Below are 27,791 nucleotides of genomic sequence, written 5' to 3'. Positions count from 1 at the left end.
ATGATTTGGCTGATTTTTTTCCAAATGCTTGCTGTATTTAACCAAGTTTAATAAATTAAATAAAAGCTGATTTGGGGGCAGCAAAATCAGATTTTCAGTCAGAATTTCTGGTAGACGTGTTTCCACTCATTATAAAAGCTGAGTTATAACAAGATGAATACTTTGTGTTGTGCGTTACATTTTCCAGTGCAATAAATTTATGTTGTAATAATTCTACCTTGATTAAAAAGAATAAAAAGGTCTCCATTTACATCAGCCACCTTTTTTTAGACATACCACATTTGTACTGTTGTTGAACTCAGTCCAAATGGAACAGAAGCAGAAGTTCAGTCAATCAGTAACATGATCAGTTGTTTTATTATTTTCATTCGTCGTCATGCTGCTGCCTGTATTAGGAAACCTTTCAAGAGACTGATGTCCACCTAAAACAGACCCAGTGATGGCCATGCTTTGTTGATGCTTGTTTCCCTTTAAAGCCACAGTTATGTTGAGGTTTTCTTCTCCGAGCTTTTCAGATCCTTTTACTGGTTCTTAGCAAAACAGCTCAAGTTCAGCCAGATTACAGGAAGAGCATCTGTGAACAGCAGGTTTCAAGTCTCGCCACAGATTCTTAAATGGATGCTGGATGTTGACTGTGTCCATTCTAATATAAAGGCATGCTTTCTTCTATTGTAGCTCTGACTGTCTGTCTGACTGCTTTTGTTGGTTTCCCAGCTTAAAGCTGAAACTGGTCCAGTTTTATGTCATTTTTTAGCGTCTATCTGTATTTTGCTTCCATCAACTTCACATAAACATTCCTGTTGTGATGTTCCCATGTTCTACCATGGCTGATGGACGGTGTTAGATTTAGAGATGCAAACATTTCAGTGTTTAATGACTTGACTTGATTCAGAAACAACTTTTAATTCAGAAATGATTTTGGATTCAGAAACCAATTTTTCTATTCAAGCAGTCAAGAAATTCTGTTTAAATTATGTGACTGATGAGGAGAAGTCAGTGTAAACAAATAGTACATTTATTTAAAACTATTCTATAAGGTTGCATACTGTATCAAACAGTTTATATTTAAATATAAATAGGTTTGTGCATAATTTACCAGTGTCAGGTTAGCTTAGCAGTCTGGCTATTTTTCAAAATAGAATTTTACAAAAAATTAAGCAGATTTTTGAGTTTTTTGATTTTATTTTTTTTTCAAAATTCCTAAAAATAGGAATTGCAATTCTCTATAGAAGCATTTTTTTTCTGCACTTTTACCGGACACCACTTTAAAAAAAAAACAGGAGGAGGACTACAGCACAGGGCATTCTGAGTAAATACAACCTAAACAAACGCTCGTGTCCAGCGCTAACAGGAAATATTTGCCAAAGGCAACGGAGAAGTCCTTCAACCAATAAAATATGATGCTACTCCATTTCTGTTTATTGTGCAGAATAAAATTGAAGTTAAGAATAACATACTACAGAGTAAGGACTAAATTTTATGTAACATGTATTTAATGATGGTGTAAATAATGAATATTGTTAGGCAGTTTTTAAGTTAATAAACATTTTTAGTTTGTTCCTCGTGTATCCGAAAGCTTAGCCAGTAGTTCATCATTTACAGTTATATTTTCAAGCCACAGTAAGGTTAGCTTAGTTAAAATTCACCAGCTACTCACTTTCCATTCTGTTGATGGCTGCCACCGAGCAGCAGCTCACTGTGTGCATTCATTTGCATGCGTAAAGCACCTTTTATTTTGAAATCACTGAACCGTGGAGCAATCATCCTTTCAATTATTTATTCTCTCCGTGTGCTGCGTCCCGTTCGGGGTCGTAGGGTCGGGCGGTCGGTCGGAGGCTGTCGCAGACGTCTTCGGAGAGAGAAAGGTTGCATTCAGGAACGACTGTCTGGCCATCACAGGGTCAGAACGCAGACAAAGGAGAAAAATAAGATGCAAAGAAAGAAACCTTTATTTTCTATGTCCGTTTATTGTTAACTGTACCAGGAGAAAATATAAAGTTTCCCAACACACATATATGTATAATATTTGCAAATAAAAAAACACACCATATCTGAAACCATAAATAAAATGGATTATGATGACTGTAAACAAAAAATACTCATCATCAGATTGGAAATTGAGTTCATTTTAATAAATCATACGATTTTCGTTTGTAACCCCCCCCCCCCGCCCCCCCAAAAAAAACAAAAAAACAAATTCTTCCCACTTCACAATTATGAACCACATTGTGTTGGTCTATCACAGAAGATCCATAGAAAATCCATTAAGGGGCTAGTATTATTTGTTTTCCAGGCACATTGTGTCATGTCATCCCACAATCAAGTAACTATGTTAATGTCAGTTGTTATTAACATGCTATGTATATCAAACATGACTTAAAAGAAATTTTAATTTGTAATTTGAAGTTGAGCATCTGTCTCTTTAAGAAACTCCTGCTCTATTTGGAGCTCTGCCTCCAGAAAGTCATCACAACATGGCTCCTCTATTAACCCTTAAACAATGTTTTTACCAGCGTTTCACTGAGAAGTAGCTCCTTTAGTGAGCTCAGCAGATGAGCAGTTCTACCAGGTGTTTGCTAATTACTTGTGGCTAGTCTGCAGGAGTGAGTGGAGGAGTAAAAGGGAAGGGATGCAGACAAGAGAAATAATCAAAGCAACACTCCAGGTATATTTCTAAAGGAGTATCATTATAATATAATGTAAAGCTAAAAAACATTGATTTAATTGTGACTAATTGGACAATTGGAGGGTTGTGAATATTTTTGCAGTACAATGGAGTTCAGTGAAAAGTATTATTTTGTGTTTTTTTAAAATTCAAATTGCTTTTGGATTTGCATGTTAAATATTTAATAATTTTAAAATGTTCTTATTGAGCAACATGAACAAATAATTGGACTGAAATATTGGCCTCTGACCTGTACCTACAAGCTATCTCACAAATATTCAGATTGAAAGGAGCATCATATTATTAGGACCAGCTCACAACTTATTATTATTTTACGCATTTTCCCTTGTTGCCATGGCAAAGCGCCGGGGAAGGGGAGGGTGGGGAGGAGACAGCGAGCTCCTCCGTGGTTGTCTTGGATACGGTGGTTTTTCCATGTAAAGAAATGAGACGAGATGAACCTGTGGGAGCGCGGCGCTATTTTTAGGCTTGACGCCAGCATGCATGTGTGGATTAGGGCTCGTTTGGTTGCTGGTGCACGTGCGCTCCTGCGTGTAATGTGGCCGCAGAGTGAGGATGGCTGAAGGCGTTTTGTTTTCTTCTTTTTTTTTCTTTTTTTTTGGACGCCTGGCATATAAACACCTGAGCCACGGCTTGTGTGTCGTGGCCCCGGGACAAAGATGAGGAAGAAGGCTTTATTTGGACTTTGTTTGTCTCACATGTCTGCCTTCTCTACCTTCAGGGGCCTTGCTGAATAACAACAAGCACAATGAAGCAATTCAGCAATTCAGCAGACTTAATACTGACAGTATCAAACGTTCCGTTGAGACTGGTTATTGGTTATGTAATATTTGGATGATACCAGGTGTCCTAAAAATGGCCGCAGATATAATTTTAGATCTGTGAGCGTCCACATGACAGAAAGCCGGCACACAAAGCCGGCCTTTTGTTTTGACAGTCCGTGTGGAGATGATAGCAGGTCTGTGACTGTGATGTCACGGCTGCTGTGCTACTGAGCCGATCTCTTCTCTGCCATATGTGAAAGCGTGTGTGTGTGTGTGTGTGTGAAGGAAATCCAATGCAAGAGCAAAGACGGTTTGGATTCCCAGGATATATATCGCTCAATACCAAATCTGAGCACAATACAATGGATTATACTGTGTTTTAGGAACACAAACAGCATTTTCTTTAAGAAAGTGCAAATTGCTAAGATAATTCCACCATCTTTGACTTGTGTCCAATTCTTCCCAGACTGACATGAAAGAGGAGCGAAGCTGATGGAGATCCTGACCCACATGACCTTCTCCCAACCCCCTGGTGTGTCAGAGCAGCCCCAAAGGATGGCCGAGCGCTGCTGCAGTAGCTCTGATTATTTTTAATGAGCTCTGTCGTTTCGCATTGCAAACACAGGATGGCCTGGATCAGCCCCGGAGGACCGCTGTGTGCTGTGAAGGACGGCTTGGTTAAAAGTCCAGCCATGCAATGCCGGAATCAGGCGCATATCACTGCTTGGATGATAATTTTATAGACATTGTAAATGGTTATTTTAGCAAGCAAAATAAAAGTGACAATGATATTAGAAAAAGGTGATATTAGAAATATTTGGTAGAGTTGCTGTTTTATTCTCTCACTGATTTCTGCAAACACGTATCCAAACATCTTAGAGGCAAATAACAGGATCCCAGTGACCTTATGCTTTGTTTTGTGTATTTTAGTTGCAGTCAAGGACGTGTTGTGCAATGAACAGCAGATCTTGAAACTATCAACTGTAGATTTATAACAAATTAAATCAAACTGGAGCACAGAACAGGACGCTTTAATCTACATAATTGTTCCTGTTGCCAGAAAATTAGTATATTTTTTTATGTGCAGAGAAGATTTCATGTTAACCAAATATTTTCTGTCTTTGACCATTTTTTTAAATGGTGACGGAAAAATCTTAAGGCCATCCGTCATTTTAAAAGATTGCAGTTCATAGTCTTGAGCACTTGGATGCAGACATTTTCAACTTTATCCACAGAGCACAACAAAATCAATCAGTCAATTTAAAAAAAAATAAAAGATTTCCACCTTCTTGCTACCCGGGAGCCGACAGCGTGTTGAAGAGTTCTGGACAGGAAGCTTTGGAGCGCATCTGGTGGAGTGGAACCCTTGCTGTGGGTTTTCCTCTGCTGAAGTGAGGGCTTTGTGGGATCAGGAAACGCTTCAGAGAGTCTTTGTTGACATCTGATCACTTCACTTGGAGAAATGTTCCTTGATTTCAAAACTTTGGCTGAAGAGGTGCTTCTGCTGCCGAGCACAGATTCATTTTTCAGATCAACATCAACCTTGAGACATTTGGTTACGCACAAGCAGGTGAACCATTTATAACTTAAGTGCAATTGTTTAATCTTTTTGTTCATATGTAGTTATTGGGGCCACAGTCAGTGGTTTTTGTCACTAGTTGTGTTTCCATTGACCATAAAATTGTACAATTTGACATATCGTAAATAAATTTGCTTAATAGGAACACACCAAGTTTGAAAAAACTTTTTTTTGATAAAACGTTTTGGCGCTAGGCCGTATCAAATTGGTTTGTTTTGCAAAACTGCAAAGGAAACACCTTTACTGCATCACGAGTCATATGATGAACAACCAGTGTTAGCACTGAAAACCATGAAGAAGAAAATGGCTGAAAGCAGCTAGAGCATCATGGTGCAGCGCGTTTTAAAAAAAAATTATCATGTGAACAAATGCATTCACGTGCGATTTTTAATTACATTTCAAGAATGTAGGAAATGAAAACACAGCAATTCCAAGATTGTTACATACATAAAAAATAATTGTAATATTTTGGCCTTTGGGAAATAGTAATGATTGTGGTAATTCTTTCTGATCTAAAACATGAAATGTTTATTCTTATTTAATGTCAGACAATAAAAAGAAAACCATTGGCCTTTTTTAAATGATGAATGTAAACGTGGTTTTATCTGCAGTGTTACATTTTTAGCTATCCATATCTTAAACGAACAGTTGTCCAAGTTCACCATATCTGTTGTTTTTCTTCTCTGTGACGTCTCAACCTCTGAAGATGATGATTTGCTTGTGTCTATGAATATAGACAGTGACCCTGTGGTGACTGCTCTGTTTTGGCCGCATTATTGTTGGTTTTACAGGGTAACTATGGCTATGGCAACTGGGATCCAGTATCCTTGGATACAGTGGTATCTTCCCCATCAGCCGCACTCTTTTCTTCCTCCATATTGTTCTCTCCTCTTCATATTTTCTTAAACAACCAGTGCCTTCTTTCATACAGCCAGTCTGATATTCACTGAAGTTGTTTTGAACAAGCGAACAAATCGTCTGCTGTTAGATATGGGAATACTTCCAGGTTTTAGATTCTGGAGTTGAAGGCATGTTGTGAAGCTGCTTTCTCATCTACTTTCATTTGAGTAAATATGTTGAGGCAGCAGGATTCTGTGATTTTGAATTTCTTCTTGTGATCATGTTTTCATCAGGCTGTAATATGTGCTGTAACAATGAATAATTATTAGTGGTGGGACTCGATTAGATTTTTTTCTTTCTTTTTTTTTTTTAGCTAAATGCAGGCATAGTAATTAATTTAATGCAATCAAGTGACAAAAAAGCAACTTCAACTCAAAAACATTTTTGCTGCTAAATTCTAGTATAAACAGACACGAGCTCATCAACAAAGATATTTGTTCTTAATCTGTTATTTAGGTTATTCAACCATCAGATTGGTGCAAAGTGCTATTATGTATATTTAGTTTTCAAGTGTTTCAGGAACTTCTGATAATTCATGAAACTTCTTTAGAAATCTGGACTGTGGATGCTAACATTAGCGTTGGGGACATCTGTGCTGCTGCTAGGTGTTTAGCATTAAGATGCTATTTAAGTTTGAATAGCTTTGCTGATAAACTATCACCTTTTAGCACAATTTAAACACAACAGCAGTCTTTTCCAGCATCCAGTCAGATTGTTTTATGAAGCAAAATTTAGCCACCTGTAGGTCAATAGAAGGAGCTTTATCATCCATTGCTGCTGATAGCAGATGTTGCTTGTGCATCAGATTTATGGGTGTATCAGAAACACACAAATAAAATAGTTCCAGCTTGGGATTTTGTATGTAAAAAGAAATTTGATTAATGTCGTAAAAAAATTTAGTGCATTATAATCTATGTAATTAATTAACCAATGTTAATACGTTAAAGTCTCGACCCAATAATCATAATTTGTAATTGATTATTTTAAAAAAAGATTAGTAGCATTTTAATTTTCTTTTGGTCAAACTAGCAAGTCAGGGTGCCATCTGTTTATCATGAGTTACGCAACATTCACTCTATCAGGTACCTTTCTGATAATACCAGTTTTACAGAGCAATATGTGAAGGAATGAATCTGCATGTTCCCAGTGTTGTAAACTGTTCCCAAACACTGCACAAATACACAGAATAAGCACAAACAACTTCTCTCCAAACCATGAGAATTTATCAACACACTAATCTAACCTAAGCTAGCAACACACATCTATGACTTTGAACCAAATTAATAATAAAATAAACTAATAATAAACTAATGACAAAAGGTAGAAAATTATGATGAAAGATAAAAAAGATGCTTTCCATCCAGTCTTTAGGAGTTGAGCTTATTTTGTGCAATAGTTTCAGTGTGTAGACATGCAAATCCTATGGATACCCCAAAATGCTTCCAGCAGTATTTGCAGTGAAAGGTGGCTCTACACCTTTACAAACTGTGATTGTAAATGTTCACCAAACACAACTAAAATTCAGATTTTGATTTATGAAAAGTGTCATGAATCATATCTTGGTGTTCAACTGTCACTTAACCGTACACTAACGTTTGTGTCTGGAATTAAGTTTTTCCGCACTTGTTAAAGAGTTTCCCTAGATGTCAGTAAACAGAAGAATCTTCTTTAGACACACAGATCTTAAATTGAATGCTTATTTATCTCTGCCCGAGGCTCTGCCTTTCCTTTCATTTAACCTGAATTTTAAAGAGCTGTCCATTGACACATACTGAATCTTTCATTGTCTTGTTGTTGGAGATTCTCATTTTGTCTTGCAGCCTGATGGTAAATGGAGCAATTAGAGCTAACAGGCATCCTCGCTGAGCTAATGTTAGCCAGCCTGCCCACTCATTCACCCGCTTGCTAGGTCTTTCCAACTGTTGTCTAATTGTATTCCCAGCGGATGTGACGGCTAAAACCAGACGCCTCCAGAGCAACTGGCTGCTCTATTCATAGGCCATAATAAAGCTCCCTGTCATGTGCCGGAGTTATTTCAGATTACATTGGAAATAGTGTGATTGCTGTTTGTTTTCTTTCATCCTTCTGTCATTGGATTTCTAATAGTGTCTGACAATAACCATTTCTTCTTTTTTATTGCAGTTGATCTAAGAAGTTGTGTCGAGGATAACAGAAAGAGCCAGACTTCAAAATGCCTGTGGCAACATCCAGTTCGGACTCCGGTAACTATCTTGTTCTCTCTGTAGCTATCGGGTCTGTGTGTGTGTGTGTGTGTGTGTGTGCGTGTGTGTGTGTGTGTGTGTGTGAAGGAGATACTAGGAGGTTTGATGCGCTTTGTGGTTGATCCCTCCTCTCAGGACGTGTATCTAATCTTTTGACTTTTAATATGACTTAATGAGGTGGCTAATGGAGCACTGAAACCCCTGCTCAGATCAGTCATGTCTTGAAGGATTTGCTGTCTTATAGGTTGAAGCTCTCAACTATGATTCAGGGCAAAAGGACTCAAAGCTGCAGTATGTAATGTTTGCAAAAGTATGCTACTATTGTGATCTGCAAAAATGCACCTCTCCTGGTCAAAAACAACCAATCAGAGCCAGGAGGTGGGACTTAGCTCTGTCAGTCAACTTCCTGTATGCTGTCCAGTCATTGGTGGCTATGCTAACTAGCATTAGCATTTACAGCATGTTGTGTGAGTGATTGACAGCGCTAAGACCCTCCTCCTCGTGCCTCTGATTGGTTGTTTCTGACTGAGTAAAGTAGTTTTGCAGTTAGTTCTATGAGCAATGGGAGAAGGGCAGAGTACCTCGATTTTTAAAACATTTTTTTGTCTCACATTACACTGTTACAAGATAGTGGTAATTTTAATAAATATGTAAAAAAAACTTTAATTTTTTTCTTTTAAATAAAAGTTACTTACTGCAGCTTTAAGACTTTCCATTACAACTGAAAACTAACCAACAGTATGCTGCTGGACGTCCGCAAAATGAGCGCTATATATATATTTTTTATAAAACAATCTGCTTCAGAGAGCCTTACAGGATGGAGACATTAAATTCCAGAAGTCATCTGCTGGAGAGACAGAGTGCCAGGGAAGGAGTTTTACTGCCAGTAAAGCTGTGTGTGGAGTAAACTGTCAGTCTTGATTTGTACATGAAGTGCACTGCTCATACTGCATGACTGGCATTTTTTGTAACACACTGTAAATTATTTCTCCATTTCCGTTTATGTCAAGTTGCAAGTCAGACATGTAGAATGACTCCAGCAGGGTTAGAAGAACATGCTTTACTAAGCGGTTCAAATGTTCTGTTCGTTGAAAAGGGAACACCGTGTCCGCTCTGGCGTTGTTTTGATGCACTTCTGGAGTGTCACAAAGTGCATTTTCATTAATTGTAGCATTCATATTTATTTATTTTTTTAACCAATATCTTGTATTGATGAAGGGAGAGCCTGAATGCTGCACACAACCCTTTCCAGTACATCCCATAGACTCTTAAAGGAACTATGATCTGTATTCTGTGTCTCAGTTGGAGCACCATATCATAGTAATTATCCAATAGAAGACTTGTGCCTACTTGCTGAGTTAAATCCAGGTGAAGATTTAGTTTTTGGCCAGTCAACATATAATTTTAACTGGGAAAAATTTATACTTTTATAGAACTGCTAGTGACACACTGATCAAGTTTGTTTAATTTTCATGGAATAAGTTTGAACTGAGGGGAGATTCTGATGCTATGCTATGCTAATAAAAAAATAAAGTTCTAAATAATGCCTTCAATGTACTAGTATTTATTCACAAACTTAAAATTTAAATGTAGAAAAAACTTTTTATTTAAAACAGACAATTTTCTCCCACTGTTACTAAAATAATCAATATTTACTATTACATAGTTGTAATGAACTGTACTTTGGAGTAAACACACTTAATGCACTGAATATTACACCTCTTGGCTGGTTTGCTCTTTATCAAGTAGTTCTGGGAGTGTCACATACTAACAGTGTTGGTAGCCTGCAGCCCGCAGCTTGACAGTTATTTCACTTATAGCTTGGACTTGACTGTACAGTACATGGACCAAGGTTTTTTTTTGTTTGTTTTAAGACACCAAACTATAAATGGTGTTTTAGCATTTTACCATGTCGATTTGTATGATGTTATCATGTGCATAAAGGTCACATTTAAAACCTTGCTTTATTTAAACAAAATTCTTCTGTCAGCCCAGGAGCAAACAGCTAAAAAACTCTTAATAACCGCAGCCCAATCAAGTCTGTTCAGCTGCTCCTGCCTGCAGCTCAGAACCTTTAAAAGAACCCAATCAGCATTCACTGAGGTAAATGCAGCGCTTTCATGATTTCAGCAGTCCAATCTCGGTGGAGCCACAGCTTACCTTTTCTTCTGTTAACACATCTACCAACCACTGACAGGGTTACTGTGCTGAATGAAGGGTAATACAGTTCAAATCAATGGAGCTTTATACCAGTGCATAGAAATTACTTCTTTTTAACCTGATTGCTCTCGGCAATCACCATTTTAAATCACCATTTTAAACAATTTGAGCCTATTTTGTGATGGATTCAAATCAGCCCTGTTTGGTCCACTTCAGTCAAACTCCAGTCCGTTTGACCAGAAAGTCCGGTTTGTTTGGGAAGGTGTGAATGCGCAGTCAGACCAAAAACTCGAACTCTAATCCACCTGAAAACCTCGGCCTCGGTTCAGATGAAGTGAACTCTGGTAATGTGAATACATATGTGAAAGCCAAGCGGACCTGAAACTGTTCCAAAAGCAGCAAGTGAACTATAGCACAGGGCATTCTGGGTAAATACAACCAAAACAAATCCTAGAGTCTAGCGCCAGCAGGAAATATTGCTTGTGATCTTTTATCAAAGACAAACAAGGAATCCTAGAGCTGCTCAAATCTGACATTACTCAATTTTTGCTTCCATTTTGTGAAGAAGGAAGTTGCGGTCAGTTTCATCTTCGGAGGGTTTCCTTCAGTCTGTTTGGATTTATAGTCAAAACCAGGAGTGGTGGGATTGTGATGTGATGCACAAAAATAGACTTCTTTTACAAGTTTAGAATTGTAATTTTCAGCCAATTTTTATGTCTAATTTTTCTACTAGCTTCTGCTGGGCAGAATTATGATGCACTCCATGTCAATGACGCAAAAGTTGGATGAAATGTGACATGACCGTTCAGACTACAGACACTTTGAAAGCTATCTGGCACATATCTGATTTAGAAGTGGTACAAGTCTGATTTTTTGGGGAGTGCAAAGGTCGCAGTTGGGTCATTCAGACTGCCATGAAAAAGTCGCATTTGCCTGGCGTGTGAATGTAGCCATAGACAGACAGAGAATCGGACATAGAACCGTTACCTACTGCATTGGGAGTTAGTAACCATAACAACAGGGTGGTTTTTACAGGTTTGGCAGGCTTGTCTTTCTTTGTTGTTGTCGACTTCTGAGAACCTGTATTAGAACATTAGAACTGTTCTAGAACAATGCCTGGCTGTTCTTCTTCTGCTAATGCTATTGCCACATATGGGCACTCAATGGGTTTCTCAAAGTTTCTGTCAGCATTTCTATTTTGTCATCTATGCGAATTTAGAAGGAACAATTGATCATGTTAAGAGGAAAAAATACAGTCCTTAAAGGGGCAGTACTATGTGTTTTCCTGCCACATAGTACCACTTTATAGCAAAATAAAGTAGCTTTGTTACCTTCAGTTGTTATAAAGATGCTGTACTTATCAAATACGAATTAAAAGAAATTTGACTTTAAAATTTAATGCCTTGAAATTGGGCCTCTGTCTCTTTAAAAAAAACCCTGCTCTTTCTGAAACTCTGCCTTCAGGAAGTCATCATAACATGGCTCCTCTAGTAACCTTTTAACAATGTTTTTACCCGTGTTGCACTGAGAAGTACCTCGTATAAGGAGCTCAACAGATACACACAGTATGCTAATTGCTTCTGGCTAGTCTGAAGGAGCTGAGTGGGGAGCTGCAGGATTGGGCTGCTCTGTGAGGTGGAAGTTTTGAAGCTTGAAAACGGCAGCTCTGAGGAGGAGCTTTGGTCCCATCAAGTACAGCTGAATGGTTGCCATGGGACATTAAAGGATTTCTCTCACATGCTCGAAAGAATCAAGGAAACACGCCAAGTATGTTTTTGATGAGATAATAACATTATAGCAAGATGTAAAGCTCCAAAAAGTAGATTTTACATGTTTCTGCTACTTTAAAAATATCATGAGTAGTTCATATGGGATCTAAATCCCTGCTAAGCATGTTTTTAAAACATTTTATAGGGGTGCTTTAGTTCTTTCAGCACAGAATCCAACATATTAATAAATAGCTATGAAACCAGTAATCCCAAACCAGCCATCCCACTGGGATGGCTGGTTTGGGATTACTGTTATTTCCTCAGTTGAACTAGAAGTATTATCTAGGGAAAAGGATGCCTGCGGATCTTTGGTCTGGCCTGGAAGCCATCTTGCTCCTGGTTTCTGACATGAATGGATGGATCAGGAACCACCATATATCCAGTTTACTTCAGACCAAATGGCAGTGAAAAAAGCCAGATACAGTAGATTTTCTATGTATTGGTTTCATGTGATTCAGGTTCTTAGTGCCTAAAATGCAGAACATTAGCTGATACACCTCCTTCCTCCTCGCCCCAATCCTCTGCGAATCTTTTCCTTAGTTGACCCCTGCAGAGAAAACTGGACAGAAAATTGTCCTGCCTCCCTCCCTTCCTCTTCCTCTAGAAGGCACCATGCTTCCTTCTCTCTGCTCCTCCTCCTCTCTCTTTACTCACCCATCCCTGCGCCGTCCCTTTTCATTCATGCAGAAGAGGAGCCTCTCAGCCCAGGCGCAGCATCTACACATTCATGTTGAGAGCAGGTAGGGGAGGATGTAGAGAGAGCGAGGATCTGTTCTGGACGGAAGAGGTGAGGATCGGTGACAGAAAGACAAAGGGGGAGATCTTACCCAGGTATCGGGCGTGTTGCTGGGAGTGCGTGCCCCGTGAGAGAGGAGTCGCTCAGCATGGCTGGCAGCCCGTTTGGGAGGCTCTCTCTGGAGGAGGGCGACTCAGCCAACTCCTTGGAAGGAATAGAAGTGAAGCTGTGCGGGGAAGGTAAGAACCAGGCTTGTACCGACTGGCTGGCTCAGAGATCTTTGGATGGCTCACCACAGAGTGGAGAGGAAGAATGCTACACAGAGGTGTAGATCATAGCGAAGAGGATGAGTGGATTCAGACAGCAGCTTGCTGGCAGAGCTGCTGGTGTTGGGTGGCCAGTTGTTTTAAATTTGCCTAGTACCTGCTCTGATGTAGTGCTGGGATGAAGATGAGCATAGACAAGTTGGAACCGGTGGTGGTGTGTGTACAGCATGCTGTAAACATGAAGGAGGACAGAAAAGAAACCCTCTTCTACCTTACTGAGGTGTCACAGGACTGGTATCAGAATCAGAGCTGGGGCAGGTATGAAATTCTTACTGTGTCATAAACTTGAGAAAAAATGCATTAAACTGTAAAAACTGTAGAACATGATCTATCTGGTTTTATTTTGAACTAAATTATTCCAACTGCAGCCAATACAAAGTACAAAACATGAATTACTACAGCTAGAATGGTGCTAACTATAACAGATATTTAAAGAGGCAGTGTTATGTAGAAATTAACTTTTTTGAGATTTACATCATGTTATTATGTTATTACCTTATCAGAAACATACCTGGAGTGTTGCTTTGATTCTTTCATGCATGTTGGAGAAATACTTCAGTCTCCCGTGGCAACCATTCAGATGTGCAAAATGCCTGGGCGAACCTAGACCCGCCTTCAAGGACAAAGCTGCAATTTCCAAGCGTCCAAGTTTCTGCCTCACAGCTCAGTCCTCCCTCTGCAGACTAGCCAGCAGCAATTAGCAAGCATCTTGTGGATCTGTGCATTACTTAAGGCATTAAGTAAAAAAAAATAAATTAAGTCATGTTTGATATACAAAGCATTTTTATAACAACTGAAGGTAATGTAGTGACTTAAAGAGACACTGTTTTGCTGGAAAACACATAATACTGCCCCTTTAATGGAAGCAAAAGTGGGCGTGGCCAAACATCTCTACGGTGACCCCTAAATTGAGACAGGCCAAATCATACTTTGTACAGATCTGCAATTGCTACATAGATTTCTCCCAAATGAAGAAAAAACATATCTTGGTTGTATGTCCTAAAATGTACAGGATCAAAAGGTCACTTTTTGCAAGTTTTCACATGTACTCACCTTGAACTTTAACAAACTCATCCTATGGACATCGAGCCATTGGCTTCATCTTTGGTCATTACTCAGGGAAAAGGGATGGGGGATTAAAGTGATCAAAATCTTGAGTTTTTGTGCATGTCTAGGGGCGTGCCTACACCTACACGCCAAAACATTCAAAACTGTAGAACTTGCATATAGAAAGTCCAAATTGCACCAAACACAGTATGAGTCATTCATGTTGAATTTTCAACAATGCTATGGGCCAGGGGTCGCCACATGGCCGAAGCTTGCAGCTATTTTTAAAACTGGATTTTAATACATGCAGCAACATGCTTGGGAGGGTGCAATCCTGGAAGATTCTATGATTCATACATCTGGAGAAAACTGACTGCACTTCTTCTGATATCAAAAGGATTTTAAGAAAAAGGAACAGCTTTGAAACTAAATGTAGAACAATGTTAGTTTTTAAAACTCAACACCCTTCACATAGTTTAAAATGTGTTGAGTGCAGATCCAAAAATAGTGGTAGTTCGCTTCTGATGTGAACGCAGACCAGCCTCGATCCAAACCAACTGCAGCGACTATGCAGTTATGATTATGATATCATAGCTGAGCGTGGGAATGCTGGTTTGGGAATGCTGCAGTTTCATCTGTTGAACTGGAAGAGTTATGTAGAGAGAAGGACGTCGGCGGACCTTACAATTAGAGAATATTATTCATGCCTAATTATCTAGTGGAAAATCAATAGCTGTGTTTCCATTAGCCATAAAATTACAAAAATCTATTTGCTTAATGGAAACAGAGATTTTGAAAAATCCTGTCTCTTTCTAAAACGTTTTCATGCTCAGATGAGGTGGTTTTTTAATTGTATCAAAATCGATGTATTTTGCAGTGGGAACACTCTTTCATCACAGTCATGTGATCAGAAGTTGGATGTTACTACTGATGGAAATGACAAAAAGATGACTAGAAGCATGTAACTGTTTACATCCGTCTGCCATGATTTTTAAAGAGGTATGACGTGAACAAACGTATTCACGTGTGATTATAATTTAATTTCCTATTTAATGGAAACACTTCAATTGCCAAAATTGTTTTATCGACATTAGCAGAATATCAACAAAGACCACATTTGAAATGGAAACAAAGCTAGTGAGATAAGAAGCTCTTTATAGAAGTAAAGCATGGAGAACAAAACAAACAACATGGCAGATTCTGTTAGAGATAATTCTGTGTTTGTTGTACTGAATAATAATGGCTGGATAATGTTTGCTTTTCCACCATGGGAACCCCCATACTTTCATAAATAATTAATGGATTTCATCAATAATAAATAATATTGCATTTCTTGCAACAGTATTTTTTTTTTAAACGCCATTGCTTTGGCCCCGTCTCTGTCGATTCATGCATGCAAATACCTCAGGACGCCAGCTGAGGGGATTAGAAACAAAAAACAACTAGTTTATGGTGTCATGTTCAATGAGACAAGGCTACAAGCTTCATCACATCACTTGCCAAGCCCACTGTGTGTCACATAATGCATGGCGTTGCAACGTATCCTCTGCTCTCTAATGTAGCCTGACAGGACCGCGGTGACAGCCATGATGAATCACATTTTCTGTCAAAGCAGTCTGTCTACCAGTACAGGGTGAGTGAGTGTGTGTGTGTGTGTGTGTGTGTGTGTGTGTGTGTGTGTGCTCCTTTTGGTTGGAGACGGTGTAGAGCAGACCTTTGCTGCATTGCACATTCACAGTGAGTAAAGACGGGGATCATTCAAATGCACAAGTGTTCGGATCAGAGAAGCCTGAAAGTGTCAAACTCCCAAACTTCACATCCTGCTCTGCCTTTCTGCTCCCAAAAGCCTCACACTGTAAGAGAAACCCTTTGAAGGCGAGTGAAGCAGCGTCCAAGCAGAAGTTGATGGATCGTTGAGTGCACTGTGTTGGTAGGATTAGACTGTCTAAAATAATTGTTGGGGTCTCAACAGAAAAGGACAATTCAATTTGGTTCTGGCTCAGAGTGTCTGATAAGGTGCTTCAATGATCTAATTGAAGTCTTTCATTCACAGCTGGATGGAAAACGCATGTAGAGTCATACAGGGACGCACCGATCCACTTTTTTCACTTCCTATACTGATACTGATATCAGTTTTAGTACCGGCAGATACCGATCCGATACAGAAAAACTGTGCAGAATTGACATTTTTTAAACACAGACATACATGTATCGAATTACAAATTAGGAATAGAACAGTCAATGAAAAATAAATTATAATAAAAATGGACTAAAACAGCAGGTTTTTCAAACATGGCTGGCCAAACATGTAAAAGTAAACTGCACCCAACCTTCTTTCAAATGGTTCATTTAATGATTCTAAACAAAATGTAAAATAAATAAAGCATGATGTTGCTCAAGGCACAAAGAATTAGACTGAATAGATCTGCCCTAGATCTGTCATCAATACCTGATCTAGAATTATTTTCAATATCGGAACCGATACAGATATTAATATCGGATCCGTGTGTTTCCAGAGTCAAAGTCATAATGGCTTTCACTGAAGCCATTATGAAGTGGCTGCCTCATACCAGCCACTTCAGCAGATAAACTTGGCAGTCCTTAACCTGCATTCCTACTGCCACACAGATGAGGTGTGATTAAACTGCCAAATGTCAACATATGAGCCAAGTCACGTCTCCAGAGGTGACTTTAATGGAAATGCAAATCTCGCCAGATACCAAAAAGTTTAAATTGGCTCCGGGACTAAACGTGAAAAGCTTTTTGCTTCTGCCATTGCCTGGATAATTCATGTGTAAAATACCACAACTTCAACTTTACCTCAAACCTCAGGGCTTTGGTTGAACAAATGAACAAGTTTGGGTCATTGGGTCAGTTTGGCCAAATGTTCATATCTAATTCTCCCATAAATGCATATGCATTATGTTATAAATTCTTCAAGCAGTCTGATGTCTCATGTCTATGCTTTTATTTTGAAGGAGGTTTGTTCCATTTATTTTCTTCTTCTTGATGTTCATCAGCTGGTCTGTTTTCTGTTTACTGTTGAGAACAACAATTATTGATGATGTGAGTAGTGGTATTAGTCATGTGACATGAATAGGTGGATGCTAATTATCACTGCTGATAGAGTTGTTTAGCTGCTGGTATATTTCTATAGTTTTGTTAATGTGTTTTGTTCTTAATGTGGCTGATTTTTATTAAAACTGTTTAGCATTTAACAGCTTTGATCAGTTAGAGCTAGATTGATGCCAAGTTTTGCATCATTTTTTACTTACTCGTGAATTGTTATATTTACATTTTTTGCAATAGTAATTTTGAACCTTTATTTATTATTTCTGTATTTTCAGAAACTGCTTAAATTTATTTGCACTGTTGACATAATTCTTCAGTAAACCTCTTTAAACACCTGATGACCAGCGTGCTTTCTGACTGAAGCCCTGTAGTGGTCAATTAAGAAAATCCTGCAACAGAGATCAAAATCCTCAACACATTGGAAACAAAGGATATTGTATTAGACATTAAACAATGGAGAAAAATGGGTCAAATTTCTTATCAGGGAAAATGAGTATCAGGCTATAAATATTAGTAGAAGTATCTGCTTCAGTAAGTTGTTTTAACTTGCATATTATAATAATGATTAAAAAACAGATTAAAGTCTATGGTAAAAAAAAAGAAAACGAAAATATGTATGATTAAAAAACCGTATCAATTAAATTTTAATATTTCTGCGTTTTTACTGACAGAGAGATGTAGAGCATAACTGTATGCCATATTTCCACTGTCTTTGTGCTCACCCCGCAGATCCAAGCAGAGGGAAAAACACCTTGTGTTCTCCTTGGAAAGCAAATTGGTTTGTGTTGCTCTTTGGATGCAAACAGACTTTAATGTCAAAAAGCAGCAATGAACCCACCTTTATTTTCATGCCACAGTCGTCCTGACCTATGAAAATCTTTCCACCAAGAAAGGAATGTGTGTATGGTTATACATGCTGCAGATTTAGAAGGTCAAAAATGACCAAACCATGAAAAAAAGGAATTTTAATGGTTATAAATGAGTTGTCCCTTGGAGCCTCTTGGCATTCTGCATCATGCAACTTGAGCTTGGACCAAACCTTAGAACTGAGGTTCAGGCATAAACCAAAATGTCACTTTTTCCTACCGACTGGTTATTCAAGACTCACTGAAAGGAAGTCAAGATCACATTGTTGACAGTGTGGATGTGGATTTATGTGATAACCCAACACAATAAAGAGCATAATTGTGAATTGGAAAAAAAAGGATAAGTTTAATATTCTTTTTGTTCTACAAATAAAGATCTGGAAATTAGAACATGCATTACAATACATATTATGTTGAACCAACAGAATGTTTCTACCAGCTTGCAGATCTCGCCAATTCTTCCTTCCAGTTTAGTGCAGTCTCAGTCAGATTGGACAAAGAGCATCTGGGAAAATCAAGGTTTAAATGTAGCCACAGATTCTCAGTTGATTCACTTTGACTGGACCAGTCCACCACTGACACTCTTTCTGTTAATTCAAGGTTTATTGTCCTGCTGGAAGGTGAATCTCCACCACAGTCTGAAATAATTTGCACCTCTTACTGCAGCTCCATCCCCATTATCTGACACCACTGTGGTTCATAGGAGGCATGATGTGCTCAAGGTGATGTGTGCAGTGTTAGCTTTGGTATTTAGGCCAAAAGTTTCATATCCATCCACTTTCTTTCCCTTATTGGTGTGGGGAAGGTTACTGGTGCATATCTCCAGCTAACGTTCCAAGCAAGAGGCAGGGTCACCCTGGACAGGTTGCTAGTCTGTCGCATAGCAACACAGAAACAGACAGGACAAACAACCATGCACACACATTCACATCTAGGGAGAATTTAGAGAGACCAATTAACCTAACTGTCATGTTGTTGGGCTGTGGGAGGAAGCCAGAGAACCCAGACATGCACAGGGAGAACATGCAAACTCCATGCAGAAAGACCCGGGCTGGAAATCGAACCCAGACCCTTCTTGCAGCTCTACCAACTGCACCACTGTACAGTTTCACATTTGATCTCATATTACTAGAACAAAGGTGTGTAGCCACTGTTGGGGTTGATGTGAGGTGTTAGTTTTTCTACCAGTTTAATTTAAAGAAGAGTTTTCTATGTCTCCGTAATGGCTTCTTAATGGAAAGCTGGTAAAAAAGGGTTAATAGAGGAGCCATGTTGTGTTGACTTCCTGAAGGCGGAGTCTCAGAAAGAGCAGGAGCTTCTTAAAGAGACAGAGACACAATTTCAAGGCGTTAAATTACAAAGTAAGACTTCTTCTAAGTCATATATATATAATGTGCCTTTTTATAACACCTGAAATTAACATAGCTACTTAATTATGCTTATAAAGTGGCACTATGTGGCTTGAAAACACATAATACTGCTCCTTAAAAACGTAGAATTTTCCCACCACTGTTGCATTCTCTCATAAAATTCCAGTGAAATACATCGCTGGTTGTCATGCGATAAAAATCGACATGGATACGTTTTCAACACACCTTAACGCTGCGTCTGTCTAAAAATAAATGCAGGTAATTGAATGAACATTTTAGTTTTCAAAAAGCTTTGGTTGGCCTTGTTCATGCTGAGCAGATGAGCTTAAAAGTCAAGCCTGTACAAGTAGCTCTCAAACACACAGACCGGGCCAGTGAAGCACCGTGTGCTGCACACTACACAAGCCCACACACACTTCAAACAGCAGCCTCCTAACTCATGTGGACGAGCTGCAAGAAGATTTGACATTACTCACACACAACAGAACAGGATCCATTTCATTCCGTGCATTCTGAGTCCTCTATACGCCAGAGGAACGTTGTCCTCTGAATTCATAAAGAGGGCAGGTTATGCTCTGCAGATGCATCAGGTCGGGGGAAAAAAAATCCCCTTTCCTGTGGAATAAAAAGTCATCATATTCCACAGTCAGAACTTAATAAGTCTGGAACATGCCACAGCGGAACAAACTGTAACCCCCGTTACCTGTATCACCAAACTGATCCGGGTCCGTCGTTTATATCAGTATGCAGTCTGAACCCTTTGAAGATTTCATCTTTTGCTCCTTAAGGGAGTTATAGCAATTATAATTTGCTGTAGAGCTGAGGACCGAAGGAGCGAGTTTGAAGGGTTTAATAATGCGTTGAAGAGGTGTCTGTTTTCAGGCACTTTTTTTTTTCTCCCCCCAAGGATAAACTCAATATACTCAACTGACAGTTTAATAGCGCGTCAGTGAGCTAAGAGAGCAGTAACATCAGCAGGGAGTATTTCAGGGGGAAAAAACCCAACTTCAGTAATGTGTTTCCACTGCCTGAAGCTGATATTTTTAACTAGAGTATTTTATCCAGTTGTGAATGAGAAAGTAAAATTAAATGTCACATTGATAAATTCTCACTTATATGCAAATCAGAAACCTTTTTGTTGTCCCTCCTCCCCCATTTACTGATCAGTTATAAATTCTGGGTACTAAATGTTTCCACTAAGAATCAAACACTCCTGTCTTTTAAAGGTTAAGACATTTGTTTTGGGGCACTTCATATTAAGAGGAAGTTTGCTTTAAAGTCCTTCACAAATCATCTTGATCCTAAAAATATAGTTTCTGCCTCCAACGTTGGGGAAAGTTTTCATTTTCAGGCTAAAAATAAATATAATTCGCACCTGTTTTTTTTTTATCAGAAATTTGAACCGTCCCAAAAACCATAAAATGTTGTTTTATCTCCCTCAAAGGTTAGATTTGCAGACTTTTAAATTAGAAGAGTTCTGAAGTTACTGTCAGGCCTTTCAGCTGACCCTGAACATCCTTCCCACTGTGTTTTGAGTAAAGGGAGGCTGCAAAATATTAGATAATGAATGATTCATGACTGAATCTCTTAGTAGAAAATAATAAATATTTTGAAGGTCAAAACATCTTTGGATCCTGCTGGAAAACCCTCCATCTCTCAGAATGTTGTGAGCATAATGTTTAGAACTCTAGATCAGGGGTTTTCAAATCCAGGTCCCGAGGGCCGATGTCATATGATTCAGGTTGGACCAGGACATCTAAAAGTTGCAGATGGGAGGATTTGAGGGGCCCTGTTGGTTTTGGTCTTTGTCTACTTACTTTTAAAACCTTGATGTTGTAAACTGGCAACTAGTCAAGTGAAGGAAATGTTCTTCAGGTGATGAAAGGCTGACTTTGTAACTGTCTTTATGCAACTCTAAAAGTTAAGACCTGAGTCAATTACTACAGCCAGATTTCTGGTCTTATCACTAGTTTCTAGCTGTAATAACTAGGTGTGCTTCCATTTCAGATGTGTACAAAACTTTATCACTGTCATGAAGTGGGGTTTTGGTGGTGAGGAGAGACGCTGAGACCCAGGTAGATGGTGAAAACAATGATTTAATGAAGATATCTCAGCTCAGACAGTCCAAAGAAGCAGGCAGCACAGTGGAAGGTAGCTAAGCTAACACTGGTAGCAACGACTGAAAACGAGAGCTGACGCCAACACAGGACTTCAGCCAGTTCTACTGTGAAGACTAACGAACAGACACTCAGGACTACACAGTTCTACTGAGATGACTGAACATAAACTGAACGACGGCAATTGACAAACTTAGACAAGGACCCGACGAAGAACACAGACACAGGTGGGTTTAAATACACATGGAGGGTAATCAGGTAAGTAGACACACCTGGGGGACAATCAACGGGGAGGACAGGACAGAGACTCAGAGGAAACAGGACAGAAACACAGAAAATGTCAAAAACAAACACTCAAAAACACGGATCATAACAATCACTATTCCACTAATATTGAAAAAACATAATTCTACAATTGCGGTGTTTCCATTAACTAAGAAATGCAGTTAAAATCATACGTGAATAAGTTTGTTCAAGCAAGAAGTCATTAAAAAACTTGCTGTGTCATCATCCTCCTTCCACTTCCTGTCATTTTCTTCTTGGTGGTTTGTGGCAGTTGCAACATTGGGTTGTTGGTCATGTGACTCGCGTGATGTGAAAAAAGTGGTTCCACTGCTGTCTTGCAAAATAAACCAAATTTGAAAACCACCTCGTCCTAGTGCCAAAACCATTATATCAAAAAACAATTTTTTGGAAATGGACGTATTTCCATTAAGAAAATTTATTTTCAAACTCTCAAATTGTGTAATTATGCAGTCAACAGAAACACATCTAGTGAAGCTGCTTGCTGACTTGATCGTTCCTCTTTGAGTCCAAAGATAATTACTTCAGTTTTGTTTTTGAGGAGTAAGAAGTTGATACTCCTTTTTTGGTCAAATTTAGACATATTTTAGACGTCACTTCTGAACAAACTATCATTTTTTTAGAGGATTTCTTTGCACTTTAAACCAACTTGTTTATTAGAAGTTCAGTAGAGCAGGATGTTGCGTCGGCCCAATGATGGGGAGCGGAGAGGGCCAGCTGCAGGCTGCGCTCTGCTATGTCTAATACCCCCCTGAGGATCGGACATGGAGGAACAACAACACAGCCACTTCTCCCACATCCCTTCCTCCATGTCCCCGCCCCCCTGGCTCCTCTGAGCATCTCCTCTCTGTTTATCTAACCGCCGCTCCTTAGCAACCTTCACTAAGTGTCGGCTGAGAGGTTTGTGTTCCTTGCTGTGATCTAACTACAAACGCTAACGGGCCAGGTTGTTCCACCGTCTCCGTCACTTTGAGTTTAATTGTAACCCTCCCTTTGGGATGAAGAGGCACTCAGGCGAGCCTTTCACTGGCTGAAGTAGCTTCATTTGGGTTTCCTGTTGTTAGGCCTTGCTGAAGGGATTCTTGTTCTTGTGATCTTTATTTTAAACACCATATTGAAAGGATTTGAGTTTTACACAAATAACTTACTGCTGACTTCTTGTTCTTCTAGTGTCTTAAAACTCGTGGTAAGATCTCCTTAAATGTTCACAGTTTTGCGGAACTCCTGACGCTCATGTAGGTACATTCTGCCCACACACCTGGGTCGCCTTTGTGCGTGCTTAATCCCTCCACCTGCTGAACGAAACTCCTCATATAGTATCAAATTCCTGCGAGCGGTATAAGCAATTTAGATCCAGCCAAGTGAAAAATTACTTTCAGCACACCTGTAAAGGCAAAATGGATGGAAAAAAACCCCTGAGTATGTCGTTAAGAAAAGCGGCCTTGGGGGGGCTGATAAGGCACATGAGCAGGAGAAAGATAAATACTTTCGACTCATGCTGCTCAGCCTCTTTATGAATAAGAGGGTTCCTTTCACAACTTGATACAAGATGAAGTCTTCCACCTGAATGTTAAAGAGAAAGGTTCTGTAAAAGAACAAAAAGTTTCAATTTGATATTTAGACCTTTGGGGAAGTTTTAAGGTGCATGGTTATGCTTACTTTGTTGCACAGTGTGCTTAATTCAAGCAGAAGTTCTTAATAAGCTATTATAGGTCAGTCTTTATTCTTAATAATCTTTCTAAATAGTGAATGGACTCCAGTCATACTCGGCTGTAGGGTGGGTTTTACTCCCTGCTCTTGCCTAAACAAGTTCATGTCTAGCTCCAGATATGATGAATTAGTTTGACATTGACGTATAATACCCGTCTGCCCTTAACGGCTCTGTTTTTTCTTGGCAGTTGTTGAGGTCCCTCCTCAGTCTAGCTTTCATATTAATTGACTTGGCTACACTTATTGGTAAAATGAAACCCTCGTCGTGCTCCTTCTAGATGTCGCCTCACTCCGTCTTGTCTGGGAGTCTCACTAAGTCCTTCATTGTTGTCAATCATTAACAGCTCACTGAGACAAGGTTACTTTCCATTCTATTTTAAACATGCTGATGTAAAACCACTACTAAAGGAGACAATTGTGATTCCGTCTTTAGTGCTAATTATTGGTTGATGTCAAAATTGCTGTTTTTTGGTAAGTTTTTATAAAATGCTGTAGAAACTACAACATTTCTAATGTAATTTCTAATTTTCAGATTTCCACTAAGCTACGGATCTGAACCATTTTCAGTCTGACTTTCAGAAACTGAACTCCACTAAATTAGCTCCTCTGAAGGTTTACATTTATCTTTTAAAGTCTTGTGAGGCAGGGAACAGTTCAATAATAATCATACCTGATCTCAGTGCAGCCTTTGATTCCTGTAACTACTGAATGTTACTGAATAGTCTGAGGGTTTTAGCTAGTATCTCTGGTTTTAAGCTACTTTGGTTTCCTTTGTATTTATCATGGAAGACTTTTTTTTGTTTCTGTAAACAAGTTTACCTGTGAGAGATCTAACCTGTGGGGTTCCACAGGGATGCGTTCTGGGCCCATTATTTTTGGCTGTAACAATCTCCCTTTAGCTGGCTTTGTTCATTTTTGTTAATTACATTTCTTATCACTTTTATGCAGATGATATTCCACTGTAATGTGTTTTAAGCCTACTCCACTGTTTACCTTAGTGATTGATGCTGATTTGCTCTTTAACCCTCTAATTTTTAAAATGTTCTCTGTAGAGTGAACAAAATCATTGACCCATTTAAATGAGTTAATGCAGTGCATTCTGGGATTCAGAATTTTTACCAGTCTCCATGTTCTCTATTATCCACTTCAGTCCCTTTTATCTTTCTAACTGAGTTCCTCTGAGGAGTGATTTGCTTAACATTCCCTCTGATTCTCCAAATTTCCATCTGGTTGCTGTTATGGATCCGCTACCTACAACCTACAGCTCTTCAAGTAGATAAGAACCATAATTTAATTGTTTCACCTCTTTCTGTCTGTTTCTGTCACAAACATTAAGAACCGCTGCTGTATTTTTAACGTCGACAACAAAGAATCCACGGTCTGTTATGTAAATTCTTTTAGACAAATGGCCCCTATTAATAAAAACACCTACGTGTCCTACTGTCAGGTCTGCTTTGATTAATTCCCCAGCAGTAGTGATGTCAGGTACCTTAATGAGTCATACTCTGAGTCTGGAGAGCGGCATCAAACTGTCACTGACCCTCATCGAGTTGTTGACATCATCTTGTTTGTGCCCATTGATTGGTTGTCCCTCTGAGTAATGAGTTCAGTTTGATTTTGTATCTTTGAGGGAGAGGTTCATGCATACATGTCCTTAAGTCAGCCTCATCGCAGAGGCAGAAAGAGGATGTTACAATTAAATAGCAAACACATATGAGATATTACCATGTCGTTTTATCCAACTTCCTGAAATGTACGGTGGGGATTAAGGGACGTCTGGAAACTGACAAATGTCAAAATGTTTGTTCTGTCAGCAACCTTAGCAGCTGTGTTGCTATAATGGTGTGTGTGTGTGTGTGGGTGTGTGTGTGTGTGTGCGTGTGTGCGTGTGTTTGTGTAAGTGTGTGGATGTAAGAACATGTGCGTAGGAAGTTGGGAGTTGTGGGAGAAAGATACTGTCTCGTCTGACAGACTTATGAGCAGAATGACTGACAGGGATAAAATTGCATGGGAAAGGAAGTGAGGCAGTTCCCATCCTGCCTCCCTGTCCTTCGTTCTCACCCCATCCATCGTTCAATCTGTACATGTCCCACTACTGGAAATGTTCTCTCTCTGTCTGTCTCTCTCCTTTTTCTATTCTCTCTTTCAGGCAAGCTTGTCCCTCCATTTTTCACACCTGACTGTCGGGGGGAGCTAAAGCTGTTAAATGAAATTGTTTTTATTGTCTCTTTTTTCTTTGCTTTATAGCCATGCATCAGGCTCTGGACACGTTGAGTGACAGCACCAGTTCAACGACGGCTAATGACCTGGATCTCATCTTCCTCAAAGGCATCATGGAGAGCCCGGTGGTGAGTAATCCCCTGGACTTTATTAGTACACATACATTGATGAATAAATCATTGGATTCTCTGCATCTCCGGTTCTTGGACAATTATTCACACCCTTTGCATTCTGCTTGTTTATGTTAAAACTAGTGGTGGAACTAGATAACTGAGATCATTTCATGGTCTGAAATGAATTAGTTGCATTTTAATCTAAATACATTTTCAATTCAAAAACCATTTTCCTGCTAAATTTTAGAATAAGTAGCTCAACAGCAAATACATTTGTTGCTTTCCATCTGTTGTTTAGATTATTCAGCCATCAGATTAGTTCAAAATGTCCACTCAGCTTCCCAGTGTGTCAGTACCTCCACATCATTCAGGGAACTTCTTTAGATCTGTGGACTGTGGATGCTGACATTAGTGTTGGGGACATCTGTGCTATTTCATAGCTTCAATGAAACCTGCATAACCTGCACACAAAAAAAGGTTTCTCTAGCGTCCAATCAGATCGTTTTTTTGAAGCAAAAATTAAGCCTCAGTTGGCCAAGAGTTCGGCTTTGTCATCCATCACTGTTGTTAGCGTATGTTGCTTGCACATCAGATTTATGGGGATACCAGAAACATTGTACCGAGGTTCCAACTTGGGACTCTTGTATGAAAAAGAGTAAAAATTGATTAATTTGTTAAAAATTTGAACATCTTAAAATCTATGTAATTAATTAATCAAAATTGATGCATTAATTTCCTGAGACTTAATTTTGAAATGGAGGGAAATGATTGTTTTCAAAATTTGTTTCACATACATTTATGTTCCTGTATGCTTTGGCTGAGCTAACAGCCAAGGACTGACGTCACTTGTTGTCATATTCACAGAGACAAATTTAACAAATGTGCTAGGTAAAGCCCAGTTGGCTGCAGAACATGGATCCTCCACTGAAATACAAGAAGCAAAGCCCATAGCTACAATCCTGGAGAAGTACGCATGGATGTCATCAGGCATGTCATCAGGAAAATGGCCTCCATGAGTCAGTGAGAGAGACTCTGCTTAGATCAGGTTTCCCCCTATAGTGTGTTCACAAAGCACTTGAATAGCTGGAGAAGAAAGAGCTTCAAAAGAGAGTGGTGCTGTTGAATGAAAGGCTTCTATATGATAACACGTAGGGGTGCATGCTGCATTAGGGCGTAATGTTGCTTTTGAGGCCAAAACGGGTACAGAACCTCTGAACAGGCAGCGCCTGGCTACTTCCTATGTGTCTTGCAGAACACAGAGCCAGAAGAAACACAGTCTTGTAAGAAATACATTTATATTAACAGACTCCAGAGGCTCAAAAGGTGTGTCACACTGCGGCTGCAGAACCATAATCAGGTCCCAAGGCGGAGGCGCTCTTCTGCACAATGGCCTTTTGCACTAAACACCTGCCATGAACTGCGCCACAATATGAAACAGGAGACTGCCCTTTCCACGCCTACGTTGCAAGCAGAGATGGACGATTTGTAATAAATCAAAAAGGGAAACTTACGAAAAGAGTAATATTCCTGCTCTGACACTAAGCTTCAAAAAATGGGAAGTCCTGGGATGACTCGTCCATCCATCCATTTTCTTACACCTTTATCCCTGCTGGGGTTAGGTGGGGTGCAGTGGTCAACAGGCGAGAGGCGGAGTCACCCTGGACAGGTCGCCAGCCCATCGCAGGGCAACACAGAGACACACAGGACAAACAATCACGCACACACACACACACACACACACACAGACACACACACACACACACACACACACACACACACACACACACGTTTGTGTTGCTATCTTTGTGTGGACTTTCCATTGACTTCCATT

The 27,791-nt window shown here is 39.3% G+C and overlaps 1 protein-coding gene across 2 annotated transcripts in view; it reads left to right on the top strand.

Moving 5' to 3' along the window:
- Positions 1-27,791, top strand: part of mpp2b (MAGUK p55 scaffold protein 2b) — a 52,920-nt gene that overhangs the window by 5,567 nt on the left and 19,562 nt on the right. The window contains exons 2-3 of one of the 2 annotated variants that reach the window (XM_007559588.2): positions 8,072-8,151; positions 25,875-25,975. In XM_007559588.2, coding sequence (XP_007559650.1) covers positions 8,121-8,151; positions 25,875-25,975 — 132 coding nt within the window. In that variant the 5' untranslated portion in view covers positions 8,072-8,120. Of the gene's footprint in view, positions 1-8,071; positions 8,152-12,754; positions 13,056-25,874; positions 25,976-27,791 lie in introns of those variants that run through there. The other variant, XM_007559580.2, reaches the window with a different exon arrangement.

This window comes from Poecilia formosa, unplaced genomic scaffold, assembly GCF_000485575.1.
Source record: "Poecilia formosa unplaced genomic scaffold, Poecilia_formosa-5.1.2 Scaffold4, whole genome shotgun sequence".
NCBI lineage: Eukaryota > Metazoa > Chordata > Actinopteri > Cyprinodontiformes > Poeciliidae > Poecilia > Poecilia formosa.
Note: the sequence above shows the minus strand (reverse complement) of the source record. Positions and strands in the feature narration are given on the sequence as shown.